Source organism: Danio rerio, chromosome 12 (assembly GCF_052040795.2).
Source record: "Danio rerio strain M-AB ecotype USA chromosome 12, GRCz13ab, whole genome shotgun sequence".
Lineage (NCBI taxonomy): Eukaryota > Metazoa > Chordata > Actinopteri > Cypriniformes > Danionidae > Danio > Danio rerio.
Window position 1 is genome coordinate 9,389,555 of NC_141032.1, and position 20,446 is coordinate 9,410,000.

Genomic DNA, 20,446 nt, shown 5'->3' on the forward strand with positions numbered 1-20,446 from the left:
GGGGTCGCGAGTCACTGACATTCTTATTTTAGGGGTCGCGGGCTGAAAAGTTTGGGAACCCCTGATCTAAGAGCCAATCACACTGCAGAAATGTTCAACGATTGCAATATAAAAATGTGTTGATATTATAAATGTACTGAATTTTCAACCACTGAAACTGTATCAATTTTTTGGTTCATTTAATAGACCCTCTAACTTTTGTGCCTTCACTCATTAAATCTGGAAGCATTAACAACTTATATCAAAATATATATCGTTATCTTTCAATGTGGAAAATAATTATAGAGAAACGTTTGACATATCGCCCAGTCTTAGCCTAAAGGCACAAATGAATGTGCACCATTATGGTAACTCATTGAATCTTTATTTAATAAAGTACACTGAATTTATCACCAAGGCAAAATAATCAAATTTTCGAGGAATTGAGGAATGACTGAGGTCTAAGAGGATTTTGAGGTCAGCACTCAAAATGTGTTATCATGAAGCTAAATTCTTGAGATAACCAAATAGACATAATTTTATTTGTTTCTTTATTACAAACCAACAACATAAACAAAAACCTAGAAAACTAGAACAAACCACTCATTCTTTTATTATTTAACCCTTGTGTGCTGTTGGGGATGTTTCCATCCACTCTGGGGTGATTTTAAGTCTAAATTTGTCCACATCTTTCTCTGTGTTTCAGCAAACAGAATGATTTTTGGTGCCAAATCTTATTCTGACACATATTATGGGAAAATGCTTAAATATTTTTCAAAGAAATCCCTCTTTCACAACAAAGAAAACCAGCAACAATTAAAAATGCTTGATATGCATATATGATATCTATATGCATGTCATGGCTTCACAATCAAAAAATGTAATTATAATGGAAATCAATGAAGCAAAAACAGCCACTAACATAACGAAAGGGTAGTAAATTTGAACAGTACACAAGGGTTAACAACAACCAAATCATTATCTTGAGGCTTAAAAAGATCCCTAGTAGCAAAGAAATCTGGCCCAGATTTGGCAAAAAGCTGGCACAGCAGGCATTCATCCGGCACTGGCATACAGCATGTGGGCCAAACATGGCCCGGGTTTGGCAGAGGTGGCACCGTTTTTAAGGCGGCACACAAGATTTGGGCCAGATGTAAAACATAGTATTTGGCCCAGATTTAAAAATTTGATAAGTGGGCCATGTGAGTTTGGCCAGTCTTGACCCACATTTAAAATACACTAAAATCATTTTTGAGTAAAGAAAAAAAATTCTACCAATCAGGTCACTTTGAGAAAAAGCGTGCCCATAGTGTGCCTAAAGCGCATCACTCCATGGGTTTATCAATTTCATTGCAATCGTGACACACCAACCTATCTGGCCCAGTTCAGGCCCAGTTATGAGTTATTACCTTGGCTGAGACTTGGCCCAGATATGGTCAGTGTTTGGCCCTTGTCTGGAAGCCTGATTTGGTCCAGTCATGTACCGTAATTCACTCCGGCATGTGGGCCAAGCAAAACCTGATTGTGTGGGCCAGAGCTGGGCCAGAGAAATTTTGCTATGTGGGATAGCAGCATGTCAGTCATTTACTTTGTCGCAGGCATAAGTGAATTTATTCTGCATTAAGGAGATACAATTCACCATCAGTATAGGACTAGACCCATGCTGACACTGAATTGCATAACATCTGACAATCAAAGAGTGATGCTTCTCCTTTAGTACATAATTTGCCCAAGGGATTTTGTTTCGTCTAATATTTAGGAGCACAAATCCCACTCTCAGATGTTCTGTTACTTGAGGGCTCTACTTTTCCAACTAAACGTTCCAATTTTCGCCTTCTTCAAAGCCACTAGTAGCGGACAATTTCACAGTGAAGCACAGCACACAACACGTCGTATTACCCATGGAACAATGGGGCCCATTTTTCATTCCATATTTGCACAGCATTCCTTTCTTTTCCTTCATGCCTGACATGGAGTGCCCTACTGCCAACAACCACCTGCAGGAAAGAAAATTCCAACAGCGGGTATGCAAACGCATTAAGACCGCTTTCCTGCATGCACACACATGCACACAAAGGCCCGGTGCTTTCTGCAGCCGTACTGGGATGAAGCTAGCTGGAGCAACAAAAAAAAAACAGAGCGCGCACTGTTCATTCCTAAATCCCTCTACAGGGCAGCCGTGTCTGCTCCCATCCCATTAAGCCGGCCTTTAGGGAGCTGCGCTCACATCAAATTCACAACATCCTGCACACTGACTCTCTGCTCGCGCTGCCAGACTTCCAAATGGCACGTCATAAGCAAGTCTGTTTGATTATCTGCTTTCCTCGGCAAACAAGATCTGCGCTGAGAATAAAAATGAATTTGGGGTTATGAAACAGAGATGCAAGGGAGCTTGGAAAAAGACGGCAAATCCTTATCTCCACGGTCTCGGTTTTGTGCCGTTATGTGGCGGCTCATCCATGACATGCACAGAGAAAATCCAAAAGAAAACAGCCTAATCCGCAGATATGACTCATTCGGTGCGGGTAGAGAAGCAATAATCCAGATGCTGATATTTCTGTGGTGTGTATATGCAATCTGCTGCGCTAATGACAAATGACCAGACTTGAAGACTCTGAAGAAGGTGAAGAATCATTATTTGTGTGAGTGATTCTTCTGCCGGCGGCGCAGTAGATAGTGCTGTCACCTCACAGCAAGAAGGTCGCTGGTTCGAGCCTTGGCTCAGTTGGCGTTTCTGTGTGGAGTTTGCATGTTCTCCCTGCATTCGCGTGGGTTTCCTCCGGTTGCTCGGGTTTCTCCCACAGTCCAAAGACATGTGATACAGGTGAATTGGGTAGGCTAAATTGTCCATAGTGTATGGGTGTGTGTGCGAATGAGTGAGTGTGGATGGGTCCCAGAGATGGATTGCGGCTGGAAGGGCACTTGCTGCGTAAGTTGGCGGTTCATTCCGCTGTGGCCCCGGATTAATAACGGGACTAATCCGACAAGAAAATGAATGAATGAATGAATGAATGATTCTTCTGCCACCATACTGACACCGAATTCAATTGGAACTATAGGGCTGCACATTATATTGTTTCAGCATCGATATTGTGAATCTGCAATAGTCACGTCTCAGGCAATTTCAATTGAATTTAAACCCTTTGGACAAGAAATTATAAAGTTTGCCATTTTAACAATGAGTAATTGTTAAAGTATTTATACAGTGAAAACTATACCATGTTATTTTACATTTGATTATTGAATTTGTCAGTTAGACTCAACCGAAACCCATAAAGCGATGTCTATTTTTTTATCTTTTTGAGCGTTAAAGAGCAATCATGCAATAAAATGTCATATTTTTGATTTTGAAAGTCTCCAACAACAGACTGATAAACATGCAAGGTCAATAAATTGATTCGTTTAGTGATTCATTTGTTCCCAAACCCCTCCTTAGCGCAATGCTAATCTGCGCTGATTGGCAGCATATTGCTCTATTCTTTACCATATGTAATAACAATGACACACATTCAGTTTTAATCCACACAGATGCAAAAGCTGAACTATTTTGAAACTTTTGAGATCGTCGCATGTGTGTAGGAACAGCTGACGGTGGCCATAGCAATGACAAACTGCAGATGATCGTGAGCTCACAAACGTATTTAAATTCGAGTTAACCAGATACACTACAAGCCACATAGATTGACTACAAGTAACAAAACACAATTAAATACATATTTTGTAAGCTAGAGAAAACAAGGAGGCAACCCTTTTAATTGTACTTACTTACACTTGTGAAATGGAGGAAGAAACTGGTCCATGAACTGTGTAATGATAAAGTCCCGTACATTAATAGTCTTTTCCGATCCTTCCTTTAACAAACGGTCGACGAATACCCCGTTGCAGGGTAGACTATTGTCACCAGAACGTGCACTCATTAATGTTCATCTTCAGTCATGATCAGTCCCACACACACCCCCACTCTGCTAGTGTTTGAAGGGAAAGACACGTTCACATTTTTACCAGATCCAGCACTGTGTATTTGCTATTGTTTCGTGTTGACGTTGATAAAGTCAAAAGATCCAGACAAATGACCAATCATTTTAATGACTGTGGGTCGATTCTTTTATTAAAAAATCTATATTTTTAATCAAAGTGCACTTTCAGATTTAAACATTAGCAGGATGTTTTCATTCACTTTCACACTGCATGAAAGGTCATTTTCAAAAACCCATAATAGGTGCTCTTTCATTTATTTGACAACTTTTGCAATTTTTTGCAACAGATGTTCTCCCCTAAAATATCATCCATTCATCTAAAACTATGAATTCTTTCCAAATCGCCATCTTGTGAAATTATATTCACACAGATAAATATTGCAATGTCAGTTTTTCCTATATTGTTCAACCCTATTTGGGACTGGATCACGGTACCCCTGAATGTGTGAAATTCGCCACCGCGGCGAAACCCTAGCATAGCCTGCTAAAGCGACATGGCAAACACCAGCACCCATTTATCACGAGGTGGGAACATAATCAGAAATCCACATGTGAATTTCGCAGTGTTATTTCCCCTTTGATGAAGCATTCATTTAGCCTAATTAGATTTAATACTAAGTTATTGTGTTGTAAGCATCTTTGCCCAGAGGAAGTGGTCCTCTTGCTGGGCTTAAGGGGCCAAATGCTTTTGTGTATTTGAAAAGCTTCCTTTAATCACACTGTAGCCCATATCGCCAGATTTAACCCAATTATTACAGCTTATTTTCACCCTCAAGACAGTTTTAATTCCTAATCAAAAATGGGGGGTAGGGGAATTTGCATGCGGAGATTGAGGAAGGGAAACATAGTAATTAATTATATGGGTGTTTTTAAAATTAAGCACCTAGTATAGAACTTAGTGCAAGTATATTATGTCAATATACTGTTCTGAACATAATTTGCACTCACTGTAGAGCAACGGTAACTTTTATTAAAGAGATGGTTCACCCAAAAATTGAAATTGTCAACATTTATGTTTGACTTACTTTCATCTCAACATAAAAGACGATTTTTTGAAGAAAGCTAGAAATCTTCTGCGCCTATAGCCTAGTGGTATTGTGCGCTGACATATAACACCGATGTGCTTGCGGCAACCCAAGTTTGATTCCCGGCTTTTGTTGTCATCGTTCCCCTCTCTCTGCTCCTAATGCTTTCCTGTCTGTCTGAAATCTCTACTGTCCTATCATAACAAAGGTGAAAAACCCCTAAAAAAAAAAAGAAAAAAAGAAAGCTAGAAACCTGTAACCATTCCATAGTTTTTATTATCCCTATTATGGAAGTCAATAGTTCTCAGCTTTCTTCAAAATATCTTCTGTTGTAAGGTTTGGAACCACTCAAGGATAAGCAAATCTTCGGATGAACTATCACTTTAAGCTGAAGAATCTCCACACATCTTTCCTGTATTCTCATGCCACACGTCAATACAAACCACTGAGATCTGACAACATGCTAATCAAACCTGAGACTTGACTAAGAACATGAAGGCTTTATTCGGGTCATCTGTCTTGTTCATTACAGATCACCACCCCTGAACCTTGTGATGACTGAATGACTGCCTCATTTAAATACATCAATGGTTGATTTTTTTTCATGCCTTGTCATAGATAAGCGCCCCTTGGTCGACATAACAAGGAGAAAGCTGTCTAGTGTGGAGATCACACTGAGTCGTGGCAAGACCTCAAACATCTGCTAAAGGTCAGGTTTCCACTGTATGGAACCAATCAATGAAGCCCATAGAGCTTCCAAACAAAGAATAGTGTTTCACACTAGAGAAGGAACCTTGCCCTTCATTTAAAGGACACTGATTTTATGCACTCTTTAATCCCCTCTAGGCAAGGCAACCCACAATCCATTGGACAAGCAACAAAAAGACATGAGAAACTTGACAGAACTTTTCGTTGGATGGTTTTAACCATTTTCATTCCATCACGGGTGAAGCTGCTTCTGAAGAATGACATAAAAACTTTTAGCTGATATTAAGGTTCAGATTTACTAACAGCTTGTGGTAGTGCGAATCATCTATTGGTGTTTAAATTAGAGATAAAAAGGGCATGGTCATTTTTAAGGTTGAGTTTATTGCATTTGTGTGAGGTTTCTCCTTCAAATTCAAAATCTATGGGAGGAGAATATTTAAATAAGCCATGTTAGGTTTACTAAGGTTTGAGCAACCATTTTACTAGCATTTGCGCCATTGTTTAATGCACATAGAAGCATTTATTAACCTACTTTGTGCCTGTGTTGTTGTTTATGTTGAAGATCATGATGGTTATCACTGAATTAAAGTCCCCATGACCTGGAAGCTGCGACAGTTTTTTAAATATATATTGCTATGAAGTTTCCAGAGAAACGGATATTAAATGAGAAAAAGATGTGGCTGTGGGTTGATTTTTGTACTGCAAGCTGTAGTAGGCATTTCTTTCAGAAAGATTGGGAAAGGGATTTCCGGAGAGTTATGACACCTCCTCCTTACTGTTTGTTGTCAAAACTGACAGGGCGTGGTTATGTATGTTAGTCACACCCAATTCTTAAAATCAAGTAATCTGAGAATATAACTGAAAAAAAAACAGGAAGTGCATTTTCAGATTTTAATTTTAGATTAAAAGGACAACCTTTTTTATTTTCTTCCTAATGACAGATGAATTGTTCACCACAAAACTAGCAATATGAGCTAAGAAATACAATTTGGCCTTAAGCAAACCATTCAAACAGTGTTGTCAAGATACTAGAATTTCTGAACTTCGATATGTTACCTTGAAACTGATCCGATATTTGATACCATTTTCGATAACGTGGGGTATCAAATGAAGTAATAAGGGGGAAAAAACAAAATCATATAATGCTTGTACCAGGTACATCAACAGTGCAAAAGGCAATCAATTACAATAAATCACTAAATTAGTGCAATCTCATCTTATTCATTCATTCATTCATTTTCTTGTCGGCTTAGTCCCTTTATCAATCCAGGGTCGCCACAGCGGAATGAACCGCCAACTTTTCCAGCAAGTTTTTAAGCAGCAGATGCCCTTCCAGCCGCAACCCATCTCTGGGAAGCAATCTCATCTTATTTTCTTATTTATTAATTTTTTTACTTAAAATCTTAATATTACTATCAGTCATTCATCTTCTTGCTGGTGAGAAGAGAAAGTTCCAGTATCCATTTCCATAACAAAGATCATTCTAAATATTTCAGTATCGATATACTGATATGACACACCACATTTAAATGTAAAAAAATGATTGTGATCTAAATTATGCAATATTTCATGTGACAAGTTTGTTAACATCATAGTAGGGTGTTAAGAGAATAACGACAATCTCATTCCACACATGATAAGCCTAATTTTATAATATTCATATCCTCCAAAATGATGGAGTTAAAATATATATATAATATTAGAATTTATTAGCCATGTGAAAATGTGTACTTTTGAACAATACCGCTAAAAAATCCCTCTAAATCAATAATTAAGCTTATACATTTCTATAGCTGCACATTAAACACAGTTATACAGCCCAGCTGTAGTTCATTGTGGGATATTCAGCCACTACACAGAACAATGTTAAAATTGGCACATGTTTGCATCAAAGGTTTCTCGAGAGCAGCAGACACAGTTCCACCACATGATGAATAGAACAGATTTCAGCATTGTTCCTGGACGATCCTTTGCTTGCTGTAATTGCACTCAAATTTCCCTGGAGATTTTCACTCAATCTAAAGTGCAGCAGGCACATGCGGTGCCCTACATGCCAAAGGTATGTGTAGATGTGTGTGTGTGTGTGTGTGTGTGTGTGTTTGTGTATCTCAAAGGCTGTTTCGGCTCCAGGCGTGTACACACCTCCCACTGGGCCTCTCTTTAAAGGTGTGTCATGCTCCACAATGCCACCTCCAGCTTGTGGGTGTTGCTTTTTAGCCCCAGGCACAACAAAACTCAAAAATGCGGGCTCTCTGCAACCCCCTTCAGATCCTGTCAAACTGCCACCAGAGTCAAAACAAGAGACAAAACAACCACTTAAGCCTGATTTATACTTCTGCGTCAAACACCGGCGTATGCTACGGCGCTGACGCATAGCCCTTCGCCGTGGCCATCGCCGTCACTGACGTGCACCTCTCAAAAAATGTAACTACACGTCGCAACGACGCGTAGCATAAGCTCTGTGATTGGTCGGCTTGGTAGCGCTGACGAGTCTGGGTTTTTAAATGGCATTTTAGAACGAAAACGACATATCGGATAAATATGTTAAATAATGACAGAAAACATCTTTAACGAAACCCACCACATCCTGAATAACCTACCAAAACTTCTTCCTATTTCTTTTTTTGCAGGAAAGCCTAAACACTTTCATACAAGAGATTCGAATGACGCAAGAGATGATCTCTCTGTGATCGTTACAAATTTAGGATTAATCTACCAGTAAATAAAAATATTAATCCGTGTGCCGTTTAGTTTAAATTCATTTGAAATTGCTTAACATTATGGGAAGTGACTATTGCAGATTCACACATTGCGATAACGATGGTAAGACGCTATATTGTGTAGCCCTACTAAATACATTCTAAATACTATTTTTAGTAAATTCAGATGGAGTAGTGACTGCAAAGAGCACTCTTATCATGTAGGTTAACTATTATATTGTTACTCTATTGTTATAAACAAGACACATCCTATTGTACAGGAAAAACATTCTAATGTATAGCTGTATTTTGCATTTTCTTTTTTGAGGCTTGAAACCCCCTTTTTGTCTTTGACCCATATACAGTACAGTCTAAATGGCAGACATCTGGTTTCGCTTAAGAGCACGTTCAACAAAAGCAGAGAAGGATCAGCACAAGGAGATAGGGCGAGAAGCCTGGCTTGGCTCAGTTGTCCATTCCCGCCTACAGAAAGCCTTGTTTGTGTTTCATTGCTGAGCATTTGCAGTCTTAACTCGAGCTGAAAAGACTCAGAAACCGACATAAACGGTTTCAATGCAACCAAAATTGCAGGAAGTCCCACATAAACTGAGCAAGAGAAATAAATTTCCAGCCTTTCTAATGTGAGAGTGATTCAGAAATGAAGGGAAAAAAGCTATGCGTGTGTCATTGCTGAGCATAACAGGATATACGACACTACTTGCTCATTGCATCACCCCAGAGCTATTCAGACCTCCATCGCTAATGTGTCCGTTCACACACAGAGAGGTCAGCCAGTGTGGCTCCAATAAATGCACTAACACACTTTGATGTTTGACTGTAGCGATACCCTAAATGATTTCACCTGTGTACGTTTACATCAATTAAATGATTAAATATGCATAATTGCACTCAACCGTTTTGAAGTGCAGCCATTTCACAGCAAGACACAGGCGCTGTTCCAAACGCCTAGCAAGCTGCCTTGCTGTCTGCTTACTACATAGACAGCAAATCCTAACTGAATTGGATCCACAAAGGTAGGGGTGTGCGATATGAATTGTCTATAATACTGTTATAATTACTTCATTAAGATTGTGCAACAGGTTTAAGTCAAATTTAAGACTTTAAGACCTTTTTAAGACCATGAAGAATGAAATTTCAGACTTATATATGGCTAAACGCTAAAGATTTTTCAATGGCTCATAAAGAAAACAATGTACTAGCCCTATCTAATATGATTTTCCTACTAATTAGTTATTTGTAAGCCACATATTTTAAATAATGTGTCAAAACAAGCAGACCCTAGTTATATACATTTTTTTTTTGGCAAAAAAAACTATTAAACATAATTAACAACAAAAAAACTCTTTAAAAAACTAAATGTAAACACAACAGATTGGTGTTTGGATAGCTTTAAGGAAAATTAAGACCCGTTTAAAAGGATTTTAGACCTACAAGACAACATTTCAGTCCATTTAAAACCTTTTAAGATCCCGCAGATATTTGTGCAAGCTTATATCAAGTGTTTTTCTAATATACTAATTAATTGCATTTCAATAGGTTTCACTTTCAGATACAAAATTTATAGGACAGGGCTCGAAATTAACTTTTTTACTTGGTAGCACCGGTGCTCCCAACTTCAAATATTTAGGAGCACCAAAAATTTTTTAGGAGCACCAGAAAAAAATTTAGGAGCACCCACCAAAAATGAATGAGCACAGCTGCAAATTGTTTTTTAAGGGATTTATTGTATTTTAAAACAATATTAATAGGACTAACAAAAACCAGAAACAACTATCTAACTAAAGCTGCGAAGACATTGATATTTGTGTGCAATAATTCCAAAATGAATGTCTAATAATTAGGCCATAGAATATTAATGATGATGAAAATGACAATAATAGTAACAATGAATTCCATTTCTCATTATGATGCTGCCTTGAATGTGCATGAATGTAGGTTATCTGCTATTAAAAGTCTGTTACTTTATGAAAAATAATTGTATAGTTTGCATCAAACAAAAATGAAGCATTGCAGTAAGAAATATTTATTTTGTACTGCTGTTTTTATATGCATGTCAATTTAATAAATAATATTTCTGATACAAAACAAACAAAAGATTATAATAAATCATTCAATTCAATGATGAAAGCTGTAAAGCAGTCATCAGTAAATAAATAAAAAAATAATATACAACTCAAAAAAGAATAGACAAAAGAAAGTAAGTAAAGTCTCACTTCTATCACTCTTTAAAAGTTTTGGTTTCAGTTTGTGTCAATTTAAAGGTTCAGTCTGAGCTGATCTTCATTTTTCTGTGTTTGTGGAAAGCAGGCGAGTCAGCCGACCCAATTAATAAGTAGGCAGCGCAAGATTATTGCGCTAACCATCGGCGCAAATCCGGTCTTTGTTATGAGCCGCAGTTTCAGTGTAAACTTAGTAAAGGCGAGCTTCTTTGGCGATGATGCAGTATTAGATTTGACTTTTAGCGGACATTTGCGCTGAACACGCAGTGAATGCGACGCATGGAGATTCGGGCACCTTCTCCAAGAAGCGCGTACTCGATTGATCTCAGCTGGCGGATCATTATTCACCACGTGACGTGTCATGATCGCTTTCATCTGCGCCTCAACTTTAGGTGGGGTTTTCAAACTTGTGTGCTTTAAGTTTTTACTCTTCAGCCGTTTGCATTTCCTGTGGTCATAAAAGCTCCTTCCCTGTCATCTGACAGCGGAATACCTTGAGTGAATGACAGCTAATATGAACCAATATAGCGGCAGGGAAGAGCGATTCAGCACGTTTTTAGAAAGAACCAAAACAGGTCGCACTACAACCATTATCTGCAGTCGCACTAATGCTCCCAGATATATTATGAGGTCGCATAGATTAATTTTCGGGCGCATATGCGACCAAAATGGTCGCAATTTCGAGCCCTGTAGGAGGAGAGCATTTACACAAGTCATGATATCCCGTCACATGTTATCATATCACAAAAACAAGTGAAAGTGCATGCTTTCACAGTGATGAAACAACAAATGCATAGCATTGTAAATAGGGAATAAATGCATTTAAGCTGAATTAAACCGCTTCTGTGCCACTTTTGAAGGCAAAGTTTCATTTTGTTGATATTGATTTAATTTCATTGCCAACGGAGGCCTTTTTTATATCACTCTAATTAAATTTATTGATTAAATGTGAGAACATGACATTTTAATCATCTAATGAGGTTATAAAAAAATCCCCCAGAAATTAGTTTTTGGACAAAGATTTTGAAAAATAAGAAAAGCTTTGGGAAACATGCCTAATCCATTTAAAGTAAATTAAAAAAAAACATAGCATACAGACAAATACTGTGTAAATAGTATTTGTACTTCTTTTAGCCATTTTATTTTTATTATTGAGGATTTTTTTATATTCATATTTTTTATTATTATAATCATAATAATAATTTTATTATTATATTATTATTGATTATATTTTTCTCACTATTACATTTGTAGTGGACATTTCTGTTTCTTTGACCACCATCCTAAATGGATTCTTCACCACAGCCTATTTGCTCCCCTATATTTGCCGTGAAAATAATTAACTAATTGAAATTATTTAAATCGGACTTGCATAAAAAATTAATTGTTTACATTAGTAGATGAGAGATTAAATTAGGACGTTCTTACCCTTAGTTCTCGGATACTTATATAACTAGCATTCCAATTTTTGGGTTTATCTTCTGTTTTATTGCTGTTTTTGGAAAGCTTTGGAAATCAGGTGTCAGTAACATGCCTAAACCATCTAAAATACTAACACAAAAACATATTCACATACCAGAAAATATTTATTTTTATTTTATTTATTTTTCAATATCACACACCCCTACGCATAAGTGACCAATCTGGATTGCATCCCAATGTGTTAAACAAAAAAACTGTTCACATGAAGCACAAGGGAGGTTTTGATAAGCTAGCATTGCAATATTCCAAGTAATAAAATACAGATAGATTAGCTTTAATTAAATTAGAACTATTTTAATACTCACCTTTTATTACTATAATTTATTATTCATTATATATTTTCTAGCTATTAAACAATTTGTAATTGACATTTATCTTTCTTTGTCCACCATTCTAAATGAATTTTCACCACAGCCAATTTGCCATCACCATATTTGCTCCCTTCTATTAGCCATGAGAATAATTAACTGATTAAAATGATTTGCACAGGACTTAAGGAAAAAATCTATTGTTTACATTAATAAACGAACAATTAAATTAGGACATTATTTAACAAACTAGATGAAATCCAATGTGTAGGTTTGTGTTCTATTTTATTCCTATAAGAATGAGCAATGTTTGGACTATAAAATTGTCAATAAAGCAAAAGTAAGCCTTAAATACACCTGAATAATGCAATTAGTTACCTGTTGCATTTTACTTTATTTAGCATGAGGACTAGCTATCAATCTGATGGATGACAAAATAACCTTTTGAATTGTATACACTAGATGGTAGAGTATACATACTGCATAATACAATAGTTCGTCATTTGCGACACACCTGTGCACATTTTCAGATGACATCTCCAATGCAAACACTGCCGATAAAGAAAACTAGGTTTCTGCAGGAGTTAAGCGCAAACCTGCACAGTGATTCACACCGCTGGGCTGCTGTTGCTATGGGATACAGTCCAATCAAAGGACTAAGATGTCATTTTATCTGTGTGTTTAAAAAAACAACAGCAGAACTGAATCTGAAGTGCCATTTTATGATCTAGCTAGTCAACAAGACATCTAGGGCTAAACCAATAAAAAAATAGGATTGAGGCAGATAGTGAATAGTGAATAATATTGCTATTCTACAACAATGAAACATTGTTGACTAAAGCTTGTCGTGTAATTGTTGTTATAACAGAGTGGCTTAGTAACATTTTGACTGAAGGGTGGTTTTTTCCAGAGAGGTCTGGCTGGTACAGAACAGAGGTCAGCCCACGTTAAACAGGACCGATTCCGGGAAGAGCATTTTTGTGCCATGCGCAGTAAGCTCATTTGATCTTCATTAGAGAATTTATTATAGAAATAAAGGTTTTGTCAGTGGAACGTTGTCAGATGTAAAGATTTAAACGATTAATTAATAGACTTGAATGTCAGATGCACTGAAAAAAGTTATTTAAAAGAACGCACATTTTACAACTATAACTCCTGAATGTTTCAAATAGTTTCAGCATCATTACAAACGCTTTTATTTTTATAACTATTAGCTACATCTATTTAAATGAGCTGGCTTACATAATAGCATGTGGTATAATAAAGCTGGCTTGGCCTTTTATTTATAAAGTGATGAACCATATCAAAAACTAGGGCTGCACAATATATCGCAATGTGTGAATCCACAATAGTAACATCTCAAGATCTGCAATGTGAAGTCTATATTATAGCTGACCAGGTAAACATTTTAGAACACATGTAAATCGTGGAGTCATTTCAGTTTGATCATAATAAATTGAAAGTTTATCAGTTGCTTATTATCGGTTAGGATTTTAAAACAGGAATTATTATACTATGTAACTTTTAGCAGAGATTATTTTATTTCATTATTTATGCAATGGAGACAATATGACTTTATTGTTTGTTGGATTTTATTTCTGCACCTAAATAGTGTTTATTTATATATTTGCTCTATTTGATTTATCTTGTAATTCGTTAATTATATTTTCTGTAAGCGCACTCTATAAGACCATCCCAAATAATATAAAAACATTACTTATTTCCAAATTGAGTTATTCAAGTCATTTGATGAAATATTGCAACATAAAATGCAGAAAATAAAAATATCACAATAGAAGTTTTCAATATTGTGCAGCACTATCAAAAACCATATCACATGTGCTATTCACATCTACATTAGGCATGGGATGGTATAAGTTTCTGACGGTAACCTTAGATAAAAATATCATGGTTTCACAGTATTCGGTATTGTGATTAGTTCTCTAAAATAAGTTTGTTTAAAATGTCTTTTAAAAATACTATTTTTCCCCCATTGAACACATTATATTTCATTTCTGGAAACATTTATAATATTTTGAAACAGTAAACATGTCAGGTTAAATAATTTAAATAAATCATTGACTTCTGCTGTGATCATTATTTTCAAAAGCACAGCTTTACTTACAATACATGAAAAAAACACTTACATTTATCTTAGGAATGGTATCTCATAATTTGTTTGCAGTTTTAATACCTTGACTTTTCCAAACCACAATAATCCTTGAAACTATTTATCATCCCATTATGTTAATCTACATTATGGTTATTTAATAAAGTTGTTTATGTTGTTTTTTATGCTAAAATAGACTTAAGATCAGGATGTACACTTAAATATGGGGGCTATTTGTAGCAAAGCCACAAAAGAACTATTTTGGGTTCCCTAAAGAGCATTGCCCATTTTAGTCATCTAAAGAACCTTTTTCCAGAATAAAGTTTATTGTGCGTAGTTGAAAAATGTCACAGATGTTAACTAATTTTAATTTCATTTAATTATTTTCCAATTATTTCTAATTTTTCCAATTCGGCATAGTGGAAATTAGAGACTTTCAAAACATAAAAGAAAAACTATAAGTATTATTTCCAAACAGGTTTCCTAAAGAGCATTGCCCATTTTAGTATTCTAAAGAACCTTTTTCCACATTGAAGAGTGTTGTGCGTAGTTGAAAAATGTCACAGATGTTAGCTAATTAAATTAAATTCCATTTCATTATTTTCCAATCATTTTTAATTTTTCCAATTTGGCATAGTGGAAATTAGAGACTTTCAAAACATAAAAGAAAAAATATACGTATTATTTCCAAACAGGTTTCCTAAATACAAACAAACCGAGGCAGACAATATGCTCCAAGTAACGAGTTCTCTATTCAGATTTTCCACAACTATGTTCGGTTTTTAATTGAAGGTTGTTGCTTTTTTGTGAAAAGGCTGAAAAGAAAGCGCAAAGGAGAAAGCATATATCTAACTCAGTAACAGAGTACAAAAGTTCAATGTTTTTCCACCTCATTGCATTCACTTATGCTGTGTCCTTCAACACTCCAGTAAACTACTGTCGCAATCCGCCCCTGAAAGCGAACACGCTAGAATGCTCTGCATTCGGGTTAACGCTCTCGTCCACCTTTAATGTTTAAACTCGTGGCCTGTCAGCCATAAACCTCTCCTGCCGATAAGTGTAATTTCTCTCGTTCAAACTACTATTTTACAACCGCACAAGATTACAGGAGGGGTCCTTCATATTATGTAAGTCTAATCCACCGACAATTAAGATAGGAAATATGTCACCGCCATGCCTCAGACAGAACTGTTGTCATTCCAAAAGTAAAGGCGCACAAAGAAAAGAGTCTGCAATAAATCTTTTTAGAGAAGATATGGAAACCGAGCCTTACTGTCAAAGGAAAACAGGGTTAAAGTGTCAGTCAGACTGAACAAAGAGCAATCTCTCTGTAGGTTAACTCTGGTTCAGGGGAATGGCTGAACATAGCGGCCTTTATGCTGTGCTGCAGTGGGGGAGGGCGGTGAACGACCACCGATCTCATGTTACGAGCTGTTTTCTTAAGCCACAAATCACATGGCCACTTCCAGCACTTTACAGCCAGTTGTTACCAATGTTATTGAGCGCTGTTAATGAAAGCTGCACTGGCATTTTTTGCAATCAGAGAATTTTCAGCCATCGTCCCTGACAGCTTTGCAAATAAAAACGGTTCAATATCATCTGGGAAAAAAATGACTTCGGGCCATGGAAAATACTTATTTTATACATATTATGTGCTTAACATATATTTGACATATTAGATTAAACAATAGTGTGAAATTTTATGGGAACAATATGAAATAAATCAACTAAATTTAAATGTATCTTATAATGAAAGCAATCTGTTGGATTTTCACTGTATTTTTGATTATTTTACTTTAGTTTATATTTATTCAATCTCCACATTGCAATTTTCCATGTTACTATATTCTACTTTCATTTCTTTCGATACTAGACTAAAGCTGAATAAGTTTCAGAAAAAAATACAAACAAACAAAAGCATTTACAGCTTGAACTTTCAGCTGCAGGGCAGCTATTGAGTGTGGAAAGTTCTGTGTGCTGATTAGCAGCAGTACAGTTGGTGACCTCAGGACACAGCCCTGAAAACAAACGGCCAGCGTACTGTACACACTTACTCTATACACACAATGACAGGAGCCGCTCCATTCATCTCCTCCGCATGAGAGCTGCCTTACTGATCAAAGAACGAGTGGGATTTTGCCTCAGTGGATAAGAGATTAGTGTAAAGGCTTATCTTTGAAAGATTTTTTTCATGCTTTAAATTAAAATGTTTTTACACTTTCAGATTACATGATTATTATTTTAAAATGCATTTATATATAATATTCAATAAATAAAGATGCATATTAATAGGTCATTGACATCAGTGAAACAACAATGTTTGATTTAATGTCCATACATACATAGATATCTAAATAAAATGGCACACAATAAGCTACTAGCAGTAACTGTAAATAAACAGATAGAATAAAGCTTACTAATAATTCTAAATACTTAACATATTTTCAAAATGGCATTTTTACATTTTATTAGAGATTTTTAAAAACTACAAATGTGCATAATAATTTCATAAGGCGTATATTGATATTTGCGTTACTAAATCAAGCATTGACATGATAATAACGTAGCAATATTTTTCGTAAACATTACAGGAGGCTAGTAAGTCGTGAAAGTACACATGCATGAATGAAAATAGGTCAGAATTGTTTTATGGCCCTGGCCATTTACACAGATGTGTAACATTTGCTCCATCTGTTTGCAAAATACTAGATTGCAAAATGTTTAATCACGAATACTTTGATTTTGATTAAAATCAAATCAGTAAACAAAATAGTGACAAAACAAAAACACTGTTAATCAGGATTTTGTTCGCTATAAATAACGTTATTTCAACGAGAAACACTAACGCAAGTTAAACAAGACCCTGGATGAAAATGATCTCCTTACATGTCACAGACTCTACGTTTAACAGCATGCTATGTACAATTAGAAAATGTCTTAAATTCGGTACAAAAGTCACAAGCTGACAACTGTTATTACGATCCAACAACGCTGAATGGGATCCAAATACGTTAGAACTCTACTACACGACTCCATTGCCTGACAGACTTCCAAGCCTGTTTCCATGTAGCTACCCAACGGTCAAAACCTAGAATAATCTGACGCTTAACAGGCTATTCAACAATGCCATATTCTCACAGAGATATGTAATATGTATTTTTCGCAGCATGTATGCCGTTGTCTTACCGTCAGTTCGGGATTGTCGTGGTCGCGGTGAGTGACGGCTCGGATGACTCCGGCTCGCCATGACCAGTGCGCGATGTGCGCGGGATCCAGCGGCTCCTCTCCGCTCACACACAGGAACCGCTTCCCGACCACCATGGCGAAAAACCCTCGAAAACTTCAACGCTCGCACCCTACCGACCGCACATTTACGCCGTCAAAGTGCGTTCTGAACAAAGAGAAAGAAACAACCGTGATTTTTTCGCCTTTTTGCGTGTCGACCGCAACCCGGGGGATTTAAATTTCTCTCAGCCTCCACCCGCGAATGGTCGCTCTCGCGCTCCGTGAAACTGAACAGTGAGCCGTTTCACTGCGAGCGTAAAACTGATATCCGTCCGCCTCACACTAGTACTCACGAGCCTCTGTAAAACCGCAAGCAGGAAGATTTCTACGTCCGCCAGACAGATTCATTCTCAAGCTGCTTTACTCCTACTATAAGCCAGAGCGCTGGAAATAGTGCTTAGTTGTTGTTTTTGTTTATTTTGGCAGCGGCGGAATGAAAAACAAAAGAGCAAACAATAATAAAAAATGAATTCAAAGATGAAGGAAGGTTTTCAGACTTCAAAGCAAAAGTACAATGCAGCTGCCATTCAGTGTAATAACGTTTATATTTAACAAGAAACAATATTTATTGTTTATAGCAAACAGTGGGTAAAACATTTTTAAATGTTTCAAAATAAGCTCATCCTGCTCACCAAGGCTGCGTTTATTTCATAAAAAATACAGTAGAAATTGTAAAATTGTGAAATGTTATTGCACTATAAAGTAACTGTTCACAAGTAGTTTATAATTTAATTTAATAATTTATTCCAGGGATTTTAAAGATGAATTTTCAGCTTCACTACTCCAGTCTTCAGTCACACGATCATTCAGAAATCACTTGAAACTAAATTATTATTATTATTATTATTATTATTATTATTATTATTATTATTATTACTATTATTAACGGTAATAGTAATAAAAGCAATAATGACTATTATAATAACTGTGTAATAACTGATACATCATTTCATTTGAAACTACATACAAAAAGAAAGTAAAATTTTAATACATATGTAACAATTTAACAGTTTGTTTTTTTTACAATTAATAAATGCCACCTTGATGAACAGAATAACTTTCTTTAAAAAAACTACAACTTTTGACCAGTAGTGTATATACATTTGAAGTCAGAATTGTAAGCCCCCCTTTAACTTTTTTTTCTTTTTTAAATATTTAAATAAATATTTTTTCTCTTTTAAATATTTTAAAATATTTTAATTATGTTAAACAGAGCAAGGAAATTTTCACAGTATGTCTGATAATATATATATTTTTTTTTGTATAGAGAAAATTTTATTTGTTTTATTTTGGCTAGAATAAAAGCAGTTTTTTTTTTTTAACATTTAAGGTCAAAATGATTAGCCCCTTTAAGCTATTTTTTCAATAGTCAACAGAACAAACCATCGCTATGAAATAACTTGCATAATTACCCAAACCTAGTTAACCTAATTAACCTAGTTAAGCCTTTAAATGTGACTTTAAGCTGTATAGAAGTGCCTTGAAAAATATCTAGTCAAATATTATTTACTGTCATCGTGGCAAAGATAAAAGAAATCAGTTATTAATATATATATATTTTATATATATATATATATATATATATATATATATATATATATATATATATATATATATATATATATATATATATATATATATATATATATATATATTTTTTTTTTTTTTTTTTTTTTTTTAAATAACTGTCAAAATATGTATATTGTTTATTATTTACATAGTGTTAGTTACATAGTGTTATTTCAGTCACTTTTTATTTCCCAAATGTTATTTAAAACATTACAACAGTCATAAAATATGACATAATTTCATTTAATGATTTTCTACAGCTGTAATACTTTTCTTTCTGGAAAAGTATTTAATCACTTTTTTATTTTGAATCAATTTTATATAAGCAATAAATGTATAAATCTATAAATAGTTTTTTTTTGCGGTTTTCCCCCCACAAGTCCAAAGACATGCAGTAAAAGTGAATTGGGTTGACAAAATTGTCCGTAGTGTATGTGTGTGAATGAAAGTGTATGGGTGTTTCCCAGTGATGGGTTGCAGCTGGAAGGGCATCCGCTGCGCAAAACATATGCTGGATAATTTGGCGGTTCATTCTACTGTGGCGATCCCAGATTGATAAAGGGGTTAAGCTGAAAAAAGATGAATGAATTAATTAATAAACATATATTAAAATGCATATAAGAATGTTAAATATAAATTATAATTATATAAATATTTAACAATTATATAAATGAGTACGTATTAATTTTTCTCTAAACCACATTTTCGTTCTTTTTATTGTCATACAACCGTACAGAAAAAAAAAATCTGATTACCTTTTGTGTTCAATTGTGTTTCACACTTTTGCGAGTTTGTATCCGCCACAATAGCTGACCTGTAGGCTATTTGCTGATGAGCACAAGAAGGGGGCTGATGTTAGAGAGGCTCTGGATACAATCAGTCTGTGTCACCTTTAGGTCAGAGCAGAAGATGGAGACAGATATCTCATGGCTGATAGAATCACAAATCATAGAGTGCCGCTGAGATGGTTGCTGGTCCTGCAGACACTCTGTTGAAAGCAGAACGGCTAATCTCCGTCTCCGTCTGACTAAAATGTCGAATGCAATATGGCACAAATCCAATTT

General features: G+C 35.6%; 1 protein-coding gene and 1 long non-coding RNA gene across 15 annotated transcripts in view; one reads left to right on the forward strand and one right to left on the reverse strand.

Moving 5' to 3' along the window:
- Window positions 1–18,017, reverse strand: part of jmjd1cb (jumonji domain containing 1Cb) — a 231,102-nt gene extending 213,085 nt beyond the window's left edge. For all 12 annotated transcript variants that reach the window (XM_087275822.1, XM_087275820.1, XM_087275821.1 and 9 more), the window contains exon 1: window positions 17,715–18,017. In XM_087275822.1, coding sequence (XP_087131948.1) covers window positions 17,715–17,849 — 135 coding nt within the window. In that variant the 5' untranslated portion in view covers window positions 17,850–18,017. The remainder of the gene's footprint in view (window positions 1–17,714) is intronic.
- Window positions 1–20,446, forward strand: part of LOC147834393 (uncharacterized) — a 529,770-nt gene that overhangs the window by 378,330 nt on the left and 130,994 nt on the right. The gene's annotated exons all lie outside the window — the stretch shown is intronic.